General features: G+C 46.2%; 1 protein-coding gene across 8 annotated transcripts in view; it reads left to right on the top strand.

Annotated features, from left to right (window-relative positions):
• The window catches only part of ZC3H18 (zinc finger CCCH-type containing 18), a 49,697-nt gene that overhangs the window by 23,881 nt on the left and 13,505 nt on the right, over nucleotides 1-12,311 (top strand). For all 8 annotated transcript variants that reach the window (XR_775154.1, XM_010579594.1, XM_010579593.1 and 5 more), the window contains 2 exons: nucleotides 10,043-10,243; nucleotides 11,283-11,408. Coding sequence is in view for 7 of the 8 variants with exons in the window: in XM_010579594.1 (XP_010577896.1) it covers nucleotides 10,043-10,243; nucleotides 11,283-11,408 (327 nt within the window). In the remaining variant the exon portion in view is untranslated. The remainder of the gene's footprint in view (nucleotides 1-10,042; nucleotides 10,244-11,282; nucleotides 11,409-12,311) is intronic.

The raw sequence follows: 12,311 nt of genomic DNA, 5'->3' as shown, positions 1-12,311 counted from the left end.
ATGCCTCTTGGATCTCCAGGCTTCTTAAGGCGAGTCTTGGTAAATTAAAAGGAGTCCTTGATATGCCTCTTTGCTATTTTTGTTTTAAGTCCACTATTCTTTCTAGAAGCAGATCGCAGGGAATCTACTGTTCGAAGTGTCCTCAGCCTTGTCCTGTAATGCAAGCGCTGATGACTGCAGGGCCAGGCAGAGAGCTGGGAGAGAGGGACAGCAAGCAGGGCTTTCTCTTGGCTTCATTTGTGCGGGCCTTTAAAAGCTGGTGGCAAGAAGCGTTTGCAATTTTTGTGTTGAATAGGGAGTTAGTACTGAGTGGAAAGCTTTAAAATCTCAAAAAAAAAAAAAGAAAAAACTTAGGTCAGTGCCTACACACAGTATCTCCTCTTAGAGGAGAGTGTAATTACTGGGAGTACTTACCAGTAAACCCAAAAGCCCTACGTTGTTGAAGGCAGCTCTCCAAGTATTCTTAATGGGACTTCAGTGCCTGCTGTTGAAACCCATGTCAACATGAACACTCTTACTATAGCACTTACAGGTGTATGGATGTCTGCAGAGAAAATAAAACTGCAGAAATAAGTTTCAAAAAAACTTTTTAACAAAAGGAAAGCGTAATTCAATTTCTTTTCCCTTGGAGAAGACATCCCTCCTCCAGCAGCTTGTGTTCCCCCTATGCTGCATTCCCCGGAAGCCTCTGTCACGCTTACGGTGTGACTTGGCTCTGGGCAGTGCCATTTTGTCCCACATAACCTTTTTGACAGGCTCCAGACTTCCTTGTGGCAGTGTGGCAGTTTGAGCCATCTCACCTTTTCTCCAAATACCTTTGTGCCATGCTGCAGAGGGTCAGGTTTGGCACCTTGGGATTAAACAGCTCCCAAGTTTCTTTACACATTAAAGTGCTTGTGATTGCTTTGCGCTTCCTGGGCAACAGAATGCACAATAGTGGTGTAGCACTCACCTGCGGGTCTATTTATAGACTCTGGGCTTTCCCTAATTGCTAGATCCCAGCTTTTGGTAAGTCCGGCCTTTCCGGGCATCATGCGGCTATGGGGGCTGGCTCGCGCCGCGCTGCAGGCAGCTGCCCGTTAACATTCCTGCACCAAAGGCAGTGCCGCTTCCAGCCGGAGCCCACGTGGCCCTGCTCTTCCCTTACTAATGAGCTAGGGAGATTGGAAAACTGCTCCACAGAGGTTGTGCAACCGGCAACGAGCTTTGCCAAAGGCAGAGCTGAGGATGTCTGTAATTACAGGTAGATGCCAGTCTGTCCATCAGCATACAAGCTCCCTCAAGTAGAGGCTGGAGGAAGGAGCGAACTGTCATACAGAATGCGGAGCTGAAAGGGATGAAAGAAAACTCGAAAAGCTAATAGCAGGAACATGAAAACAAATTCCCTTTCCATTATATTGAAAGCAGGAAGGTTTAATCTGATCTCTAAACAACAGCAGAGCAGTTAAGGCTAATAACACAGAGAAGCCAGAGGACTTCCTGGCATCATTGCTTGCTACAGATGAGGATTAGAATTTAACAACAAACAAAGATTGTAAACCCTAATGGACTCAGTGGCAAGTGTTTCTCCTTGAACCTTTTAAAAGAAGAGGCTGCAGTGTTTGGGCTTCAAGTAGGATTGTCACATGTGGATTGGACTTTTTTTGAAGGAGTGTGCAATGGCTGCTTTATGCTTTGGGTTGGTTTTTTTTTTCCCAAGTTTAAGATGAGCACTCCAAGAAGTCTATAATCTGAGATTGCAGTGCTAGTAAAATTGTTCCTCCTCCTCCCTCCTCAGGCATTGAACACTTAAACAAGCCAGGACACTTTATGATCAATTAGAGGGATAACTTGGCTGTCTGTCCTTGTGCTCCCCATCTCCAGAACGAGTTCTGATGCCCCAGGCTGTGACTGATTTTGCTGAGTGCAAAATTCTGCTTTATATCTCTGTCTTGCCAGTGTAGCTCACTGTTGTGCAAAGCATTTCAGGGATAAAGAAGTGGCATGAAATATGTTATGTGAAGAAACTTAGAGCAATGCAAGATGTTCTCACTTGGGCTGCTGGCCTTTAGCTGTGAGCAAAGGCCCTACACACAGTAATAGTAATTTGCTTTAATCCTTCTGTTGTTGCACAGGCCTTTATCCCACCATCAACTGAGCGAATCTGATTGTTTCAGGAGCACATTAAGCAGCTCAGTTAGCATTGTGGGACCTGTTAGCAGTTGTATTTCCAAAGCACCGAGGGACATTGATGAGTTGGACCCACTGGCAAGGGCAGCACACTCAGTATTGCTGCCCTGTTGGCTGGCGTAGCACTAGGTGGTTGTCCACCAAGAGGGGAGGAAGAAGAGGAAGCAATCCCATGCTGCAAGTCCGTGAGGTGGGCATTGGTTCCTTTCCCACCTGAGTTTCCTCTGCGGGGAATGTTGTGGGCCCTGTTGAGAAGCAGCATGGCAAAATAAACCTTTGGATGAGAAACTTTCCAGTTCTCAAGGAAGTTTGTCCTGCAGCCTGACCTAAAAGCTATTTCCATGCAGATAAGTTTGGTCAGGGCCCATGATATGGACCCCAAAATCTGTGAGGTGCCGGTGCCAAGTAGGGTGAGGAGGCGGCTGTTGTCCTCAGAGATGTCCCAGAGTCCAGACAGGAGGTGACAGCAGCTCGAAAGCTGCCAGGAAGGAGCAGTGTCCTGGTGAACCGTCCTGTGATTATCGCACACACAACAGTTTTTTGGAAGGAAGTTTTCTTCAGCTGGGCTAAAGACTATTGATGGAGTGCACTTATGCAGCCATTAAAAAATATAAATAACACCTGCAAGTAGGGACACTGTAAAATTTAAAGCAATGTCAGAAAGGGCAGCTATTCTGTAGCAAATCATAAATCCTCTGTAAAACGCTTCCAGCAAGGAGTGTTGTACTTCTTTCCAGCTTCTGTTGAGGTGGCAGTAGCCCTCCATTGTGAGATGCTGTATAATGCTGCAGACCCTGGGACAAAAGGTTATGTGTTCCCTCAACAGAGCTCACCCTTGCATTATTTTTTTAAGCTAGTTCAAGCTGACTTTGAAATGGGTCGTTGTTGATCTCTGGGATGAGCACATTAATGAACAGGATAACCTGGAGTCTAAAATCAATGAATGCAGGTTACCCAGGGCTTGCAAGTTAGAAAGTGTTGGAATGAGGTTGATTAGATAAAGGAGTGGCAAAAGTAAGGGAATGCAAATGGAGTGATTCATGATTGTGTGTGTGTGTGTGTATGTGTGTGATCACAAACCAACTGAACTTGTTTTTCGGAAGAATCTGTAATTCTAAGTGTTCCTGGGTTGTCGTCATCTTTCCCGACAGCTTCTGGTGGTGTCCCCAAGCCGCTGGCTGGATCTGCTCCCTATTTTTTGAGTGTAGGGGCTCTGTACAAAAGCAGCTGCTGTTCAAATAGAACTAGGTGTTTTGGTGGGCTTAGTAAGAGCATCTCATCCTGTTGTATAAAGATGGTGCGGTAGGCTGGTTGATTTTGTCTTTTAGTTTTCCCTGTGGAAAATTCAGCTGTTTCTTGAAAGAAATCCTTCATTTGTTCCTGTTTGTGCTGCCACAGGAGGAAGAGCAGGCAGGATAGCTGTGTTTCGAGTCAGGCATTGGTAAGACCCTGGAGTGCTCTAAATTAGTCTTACATCCATGAGAAGTTACTGAAGAGGAAAAGCAGCCTCTGTCAGGAGGCATAGATTTGCTCTCCAGGTGTCTGCACCTTCCCTGGGTGGCTTCTTGGAGTGCACTGAGTTAAGAGAAGCAAATGGCCCCAGGCCACTGGGCTTCCCAGGCTGAAACAAGGTTTATTGGCTCCAGATGGAGCTGGACCTCTGTTCCTCCTGCACACACCAGGACTGCCATGCCGCTTTCAGTGCTACACCATGCAGCACTGCTCAGAAGAGGATTTCCCTTCACCCCACATACAGAACATGCCCTGTGCTGCCCTGCGGCGCTTCAGACTCAGTCGGGTGCCCTGTATGGGAACACTGCGGTGATAAACATTATAATAACTTGTTTACATCCCGATTTTTTTTGTGATGCCGCTTCCAGCTGGAGCAATGGGACCTGGTTAGGCAGCTTTGCTTTCATTTATGTTCCCAGTTCATTTGGGAAGTTAGCAATAATAAAATCCCTCCGCGAACCAAACCAGCAAAGCTTTTCAAAGTTCTCCAAAAAGCATTTCTGTTGACTGGAGCATTCGTTAGTCTTCATGGTTCTTGAGGTTCTGCCTCTGCTTCCACAGTAAAAGGCAAAGGGTTTCGTAACTGTAAATCAAGATGAAGGGCATCGAGTGACTCAGATGTGGATCTCAAGGAATGTGTTTTTCTTTGGCATTTCAGAGATGGCATTACTGGAGAGATCTCCCACACTGGATTTTATTAAAACATTGCAAAGGCTGGGGCAGAATCACTGCACGCGGGTACCTCTCATTTAGAGGAGGCTCTCAAGGCGTCAAATGCTCAGCCCTTAGGGTAGATCACATCTCAGATATGTTTATCTGCCTGCTGTGATGATTTCATACTGTAGGTTCAGATTGTATCTCCACTATTTAATTTCAAAGCCTCTCCCCATCAGGCTTTGAAGAAATCTTTTTTTTTTTTTTTTCCTCCAAGTGACTGATAACTCTGCTTTAGATTGAAATGTCTTGACAAAAGCATATGCTTTGCTAATATTTCACCAAGATCAATTAGCACTGGCTCCAAGGTTCAGCATTTCCCATCGTAGCCGCACGTAGGTGGCTTTCGGGATCTGTTGTCCCTCTCCAGCCACACAAGTGACTTTATTGTGCTGAGACAGGAAAAAACTTCCAGTGTGCATGCACGCTGCTGGAGTTTATTTTGCAGCAACTGCAGGTCCCTTCACAACTGCCTTGGCACATGGCTCCAGTCGTTCCTCGAGTCCGCTTCCTCTGGAAAATTCCACTGACACTGAAGGAAAACTCGCGCCGGTGCTGCTGACGCAATGCTTGCTTTCCTGCAAGAAACAAAAAGGCTTTTAAATCATCGGTGGACTTTACTCCTTCAGAAAATTGAGCTGTAACTGCCGGCCAAAACAGTAGCCCTGGAGCCAGGCTGACGTCACCGGTGACCGTGGGTGATAAGGTTTGCGTTACCTGTGGGAGCCGTGTCCCACGGGGAGGGGGAAGGAAGGAAGCGCTCTCCCCGGCAAGATTATTTTCCCCTCTAAGATTAGAAATGCTTTGGCATCAATTGCATAATACGTGAGGAGGAAAACTTGAGCCGTGCGGCTCCGCTTTTCCCCCTCCAAATTCTTGTCGAATTCAGTGACGTGCTTCCAACGGGGTTTATTTGGGAGCCGAAGCGCGTGCGGTTGGGAGCTGGCTGACCTACGCTGTGGTTTGTGTTGCCAGCTGGAGCTGCCTTTGTTCCTCCTCTCATTGCCAAAGCCACGTTCAGCTTCAGTTCTCCGCTTGATTGCTGTAATTAAATTCCAGCCAAATATGCATTAATGTGTTCGTTCTGGAAAATAAAGCATTTAGTTATTTTAAGGTTAAAATGGGCTTCGGAAATAGCTAAGCTCTGCAGACCTTGCTCGTGCCCTGGTGACGCAGGATGCTGCTCCTTGGGGTTCTGGAAGGAAATTAAGCTGCTTTTGATCAGTCTGTGTTGTCAGTCGCTTTTACTCCCTCTAATTTTTTTTTTTTTTTTTAAAACCTCGTGGCATAGGCTTACCTAATTAGGGAGTTAATTCTTAAATATTTGAGATGTTTCCTAAAAATTGGAATTTGGTGAAAAAGTAGACCAGGATTCACATGTGTCCTTTGGTAGCATATGACTTTTTTTTGCCAGCTGCTCTCTGTGCCGAAGCGTGTTAGGTTTGCCTGTAGCGTTGGACTGCACTAGCCTGGGTAACTGTGCTGGGCTGAGGATGAACTCGTACAAAGTGCCACAAGTTGGTCTCACGGCTCACCACCCCAAAGCAGCCAGGCTTCTTCTCTCCTTCCCTCCTCTGTTTGCCAGGGGTCAGCTCCCGCAGTTGTTCAAACCCTGCCATGGGCTGGTTGGACTTGCTGACCCAGCAGCAAACTACTACTTTTTTTTTTTTTTTTTTCCCCTCTCCCTCTTGAATGAAGGAGATCCAGCACAAGACAGGAAGGGAAAATTTACCCAGTTGTAAGAGTGAAAGTGAAGAGAAAGGCTTCCCCTTCTCAGGATCAAATACATTGCTCAACCCACCCAGCAGTGCAGCACCAGGAGCAGCTCTCGTATTCAGCATAGCTCTGGGCAGCCCTCCTGCCTGATCTGGGCTGGGAGCCACAGGCTGGTTGCCTCCTGCCTCTTCTCAGCAGGCTTTCCGCTGTGAGCTTTACAGCTTCCTCCACTTCCATCCCAGCAACTGCACGGTATCAGTATGCAGGAGTAAATTTGATTGAAGCGCCGACTATTTCGTGGGCTGTTAGCCTCTAATAGTCTCTTCAGTAAAATTCGTACAGGCTGTAATTGAGATGTTAGTCTAAGGCTGATGGTGGGGATCTTGGCAGTTGCTCTGGCTTACTTTCAATTCTGACTCCTGAATTCCACTGGAGGAGACGAGCCAAGTGGCATCAGATACCAGTCCCTCGTATTAAGTTGAACAAGTTTATTTGGTGATGCTACATGTTGGGCATGCAGGTAGCTCTTGAGGAAAGACTTTGAAAATGTCCTGACATGAGCATCATCTTTCTTTCTTGGCTATAGTCTGGTAACATATTTACTGCTGAGTCAAAAAGCCAAAGCATATCCAGAAATGAGGCTTTCTGTTGTGGTTTTCCTGGGGAAAAAACCTTTCCTCCAGAAAGTGACTTCATCGAGAGAGAATTGCATCTAACCAGGTAATAGATGCAAGTAATGAGATTTGCCTTCATAGTCATCTTTGCTCCAAGCTCGCACCCAAGTTGTGGAGTTCAGCGTAAGTTGTTCCCACGTGGGGTTGGAGCTGAGGTCCAGCTCCCAGGTAGTGCTGCTGTTGGACGTGAATGCGGGCAAGTTGTTTGTTTGAGAGAGAGACAGAGAATAAATTCTGTAGGAGGCTTTTCTTGCTAAAAACTATTGCAGGAGAGAGTTGAGCCTAGAGAGGGGCAAGGTCATTCATTAGTTGTTGGCTTTCACATTTTTCACCTTGGACGCTGCAGTGGAGAGCTGTTCAGCAGGCTTTATCCACGTCTTGAGATGGATACTGCCTCTCTGCTCACCTGTGCCAGCAGAATATTCCCCCTGCGTCTCCCAAAGCATGCAGACTGTGGTCACTCAGGAAGGGACATCGGAGCGGGACGTAGTCTAGCATTATTCATGAGCATCCTCGCATGGTGTTCTCCTCTTTTCTGCTGCTGTTTAGCCTGCTGCTTGATGCCAGGTGTGTAGGCTTTTCCCAACCTTCTTTTTCCTTCTGCTTTGCACTTAGTTGCTTTGAAGATACTCCAGAGGTCAAGATGGCTTCAAAATGACCCCAGCTACAATTACGTGTTATCAGTGTGTAAATAACAGGTCCAGTTTATCTGAACCCCATATTCAGAGTCATGGTTGTCCTGGTTTCAGCTGGGATAGAGTTAATTGTCTTCCTAGTAGCTGGTGTAGTGCTATGTTTTTTGAGCTAGGTATGAGAAGAATGTTGACAACACTGATGTTTTCAGTTGTTGCTAAGTAATGTTTAGTCTAAAGTCAAGGATTTTTCAGCTCCTGATGCCCTGCCAGCAAGAAGGCTGGAGGGGCACAAGAATTTGGGAGGGGACACAGCCAGGACAGCTGACCCAAACTGGCCAATGGGATATTCCATACCATGTGATGTCATGCCCCGTATATAAACTGGGGGGAGTAAAGGTGGGGGGATCGCCGCTCGGGGATTAACTGGGCATCGGTCAGCGGGTAGTGAGCAATTGCACTGTGCATCGTTTGTATAATTCCGATCCTTTTATTATTACTGTTGTCATTTTATTAGTGTTACCATTATCATTATTAGTTTCTTCTTTTCTGTTCTGTTAAACCATTCTTATCTCAACCCATGAGTTTTACTTCTTTTCCCGATTGTCTCCCCCATCCCCACTGTGTTGGGGGGGAAGTGAGTGAGCGGCTGCGCGATGCTTAGTTGCTGGCTGGGGTTAAACCATGACAATGGTCTTCCTCCATGATTAGATACTCGGATATAGTCGTGGCTATAACATGGGAAACTAGACCAACCCACTGCAAATAACATGTTCTGTGTTAAATAGCATATGTTAGAGCAGCACTGGAAAGGGTGATGATGCTAAATGAAGATGCTGGTGAATAATGCTGAGCCATAACCCTGCTTGGGACTCTCTTACTAGGCAGTCAGCAATTTTCTGTGCTAATACGTAAGCGTCCTCTTCTGAAGCTGGAATGAGATTTGTGGGAGAGGTGAATGTGAAAAAAGAGTTTCTCCTCCCATAAAATTCTGTGTATACCGAGACAGATGTGGGACAAATTGTAAAATTGCTGTAGTTATATCAGCAAAGATAGGGAAAGAGTAGGATGCTGCACTAGACTTTAAAATCAGCATATACAAGTTCTGGAGTCAGGGAAGAGGTGAGAGGCTGTAGGAGTTTCAACTGTGTCAAGACTGTGTTTTAATACTGCCAAGCAAGGAGGTGATGAGACTTCTTAGTGACTAGTGGAGCCTTCAAAGGGCAGAACAGGCTGCTAACGAAGAGCTTTAATTATCCTGTTGTTGTCTGTTGAAAAAGTGTTGTGGCAAGAAATGCAGTCCATAGAATTATTAGAAAACTTGAGGTTGCTTTTTTTATCTCAAAAGGTAGAGGAAGTTGCATGGGGAGTGGTTGCTTCAGTTGTGTGACTAATGGGGTGGTACTGGCTGAACCCAGCAATGGAAGGTGCCTTTCCTCCCCCAAATTCTCAGAGCGAGAGGGTTCCTTATTTTGAGAAAAGGAATAAAGACATCGTTGTAGTGGTAACTTGATGAGTGCAACAGACTTCATAGACCTTTAGGCAAGCACAAACTTTGCCTAAAACCTGAGGGAGAAGCTTATAAGCAGGTAATTGAACAGTCGTTTGCAGGTTAGAGTAAGGGCAAGGAAAAATCCCAAGTTAAATCACCAATAGATAAGAGAGGTAATAAAGTCTAGGCCTGAAGAAACTCATCCTGGAGTATTTAAGGAACTCTCTGGTGCAGATGCTGAAAAGTTAGCCCTGAATTATTTTCAGAGGGTTGTAGAGGAGAACAGAAGCCCAGAGAACCAAAGAAAAAGGGGAAACGCAAGTAGAGCCCTTAAAAGGGAAGGGAGGAGATGGAGGGTATCTAGCCTGACTCAACACATCTTCCTGGTTATCAACAACAGGAGAGCACATGTTCAATGGTGTTTGTAAGCACCTAGAGAGTAATATGGTAATAAAACAGCCATTACGAACTGCTTTATGTTCAGCTGATGAGGTAACCGTCCCCTTTGTAAGGGTAAGAACAGATCCATCTGTCTTGGCTGTGGTAAGGCTTGTGACGCAGTCCCACGTGATGTTCTGATAAGGGAACTGTAGGAGAGTAATTCAGGCTGAATCTCTTAGTACTTGCTGGTTACTTCCAGCAGTTTGCTGTATTGAGACGGCATTTCAGATGCACGCTCGAAGTCTGTCCTTAGCCTAGCTCTGTTCAGTATTTTCATTGCACTGGGGGCTGCCTACTTGGTTTGGGTTGCTGCAGCTCTAGCTACTTGGCATAGGCATAGGAAGAACCAAGTTTCCCATTCCTTTCCCTCTTAAGTGTGCTTGTGTCCGCTCCTTGGAGGCCAAAAGCCAAAGCTGAAATCACCTGGCAGGTCACTGCTTGGTCAGTGCCACAAAGTAGTTCACAAAACTTGCAGGTACTGCTATTTTCAAGGGCTTGCAGTCACCGATTTACAAAATGATAGCTGTTCTGACCCTTCATCACCCCAAAATGATGCTGAATATCCTGCAGTGGAGGTTAAGAGCTAGTAGTGGCATGAAGGATGAATTTCTGAGATCTTTTCCTGGCCCTGTGTTTCTGTTAGCTTTACTGTATAAAAAACGTCCCAGCTACTTAACTCCTCTGTTTTCCAGCCGTCAGCCTGAGCCACCAAAGAAGGAGAAGGAGGCAACCACAATTACCACCACTCAGTCGAAGAGAGCAGATGAATGGAAGGACCCCTGGCGCCGATCCAAGTCCCCCAAAAAGAAACTTGGTGTGTCTGTCTCTCCCAGCCGTGCGCGTAGGCGCCGAAAAACCTCTGCTTCTTCAGCGTCTGCTTCTGGCTCTTCAAGGTGAGTGAAGGCGAAGAGCGTGTCACATCTGAGCCTCGTTAGTGTGTCAGGGAATGTGACATGACTTTTTCTTGTCAGTGGAAGATGTTGAGATGTTTGGGAAAGCAGTTCAAGGCTTGCTGCTCAGTAACAGCTAAGGACACAGGCATATAGGTAGTGAGGTGGAAGCTAAAGGGCACACATAACTGTGGGTGCTGTGATGTGATTTGCTGAAAACTAAGCAAAGACAGGTCCTCGGAAAAGTCAGTATTCAGGGAAATTAGACTTGGAAGCAGTCCAGATATTAGTAGCTCACCTAGATGAAAACTGATCTTAATAGGAGCAGAAGGAGCTCGAAGCTATAAAAATTGGAGCCTCTTCACTCCAGGAGTGCTGGGGGGATGAGGCAAGCCCACTCCAGGAAGAGCATGCTGATGCTACTGGGGAAAAACTGCAGTTGTGGAGGTTTGACAGAGCCTTAGAGGGCTGCAGTGGAGGTTGAAAACCAATGGGTGCGAGATAAAGACTTTACAGAACGAAGCACGCTGAATCTAGGAGAGTTGAGGCATGAGCTGGATCTGTTTTCCTTAAATGTTTGAACTTGAAGCTCCTGAAAAGAGGGGGAGAAAGTATCAGAGAGGAATGAGGAACACACTGAATTGAAGATATGGATCTAAAAACCAAAGCCCTCCTGAAGTAGATAGCGTTTCTTGCTGGGATCACTGCACCTGAGATTTTTCTGTTTTCTCATACCTGTGTGACCCAACCTGTCAGGGGGTTGTCTGGTGAAAAGGCATAAAATTGTGTGGAAGGAGTTCACAAAAAGGGATGGAAAGTCACTAGCTAAAGGAGGGAGGCCTATTCAAGGGCGCAAAGTGGGTAGCAACAATGGGATCCTCTCTAAAAGAAAAGGGGGGACCAAGGAGAGGCTGTACTGCCAGACCACTGAGAAGGCAGGTAATTTTTGGAGCAGTGTTTGAGAACTTGGGAAGAGTGTACTGGAAACCTTGGTCTCAGAGGACTTCTCGGGAGGCACTGAATTTTAATGTTTTTCTTTCAGGTCCTCTTCTCGTTCATCCACCTATTCTGGTTCAGGTTCCTCGCGATCTCGTTCCAGATCATCTTCTTACAGCTCTTACTCTAGTCGCTCTTCAAGACACAGCTCTTTCTCAGGCAGCAGGTCCAGGTAATGGCTCCCTGGATTTGAAAATAACGGTGTACTGTTTTCCAAACATTTGCTAACGGCTACTTTTGCTGCTACTTAAAAGCAAATAGCCAACTCTTGAAATAAAACATTCAAACCACTTTCCTGAGTGAGGGAAGTACGATAGACTGCAAGGCAGCCTGCTGGTTTGGTTGCTGAATGAAGTAGGTATGTCAGCCACCCCCTCCTCTCCCCAGTACCCCCACCCATGAGTACTCTGCTGTTGTGGCTGGGCTGTTTCCCATGCCTGTGGTAGCTGAGCAGTTGTAGGAGCCTAGCTGAGATTAATGTTGCTGTCATTTGCATTTTATGATTGGAAGAAGTTACTGGCATCTCTTTTCTGTTGCACTGGAATTTCTATTTAAAGAGGCACATCACGTTTCTTTAATAAAACAATCCATGCAGTTGTGTCTTGTGATAGTCCTGACACTTCAAAGTAGCAATTCAGTGTCCCATGCTGATTAAACAGAGGCATGTTTATTACTCTGCCACTTCCTGGCCCCTGCAGACAGTTTCCCAAGTCTGGAATATGCATAGTAGGAAAACTGGCTCCCTAGATAGGCACTTCTTCAGAGCTGAAATCAAACAGATATCCAGTGTGGATCACGCAGTTGATGGGAGTGCATGGTGTCATTTCAGAGATGGTTTCTCCTAGAAAAGACTCAGGTGGGAGTTGATCTTGATGCAAGCACATGTGTTTCTGGGGAGCAGGCTGACCTTCCCCCATCCACCCCATTTCAGGCTCTGTTCCTGGCAGGACAAGGTCAGGCACAGGTGACGTACTTCAATTAGCGTGCCTCTCTCTGAAGATAGGAGGGTGAGGAGCACCCAAGTGCCTAACTGTTCTTCGGAAAGCCGGTCACCGAGGTGTCTGCCTTTCTGAAG

Source organism: Haliaeetus leucocephalus, unplaced genomic scaffold (genome assembly GCF_000737465.1).
Source record: "Haliaeetus leucocephalus isolate CR32 unplaced genomic scaffold, Haliaeetus_leucocephalus-4.0 Scaffold668, whole genome shotgun sequence".
NCBI classification, from domain to species: Eukaryota; Metazoa; Chordata; class Aves; order Accipitriformes; family Accipitridae; genus Haliaeetus; species Haliaeetus leucocephalus.
This window is presented reverse-complemented; position numbering and strand designations above follow the sequence as displayed.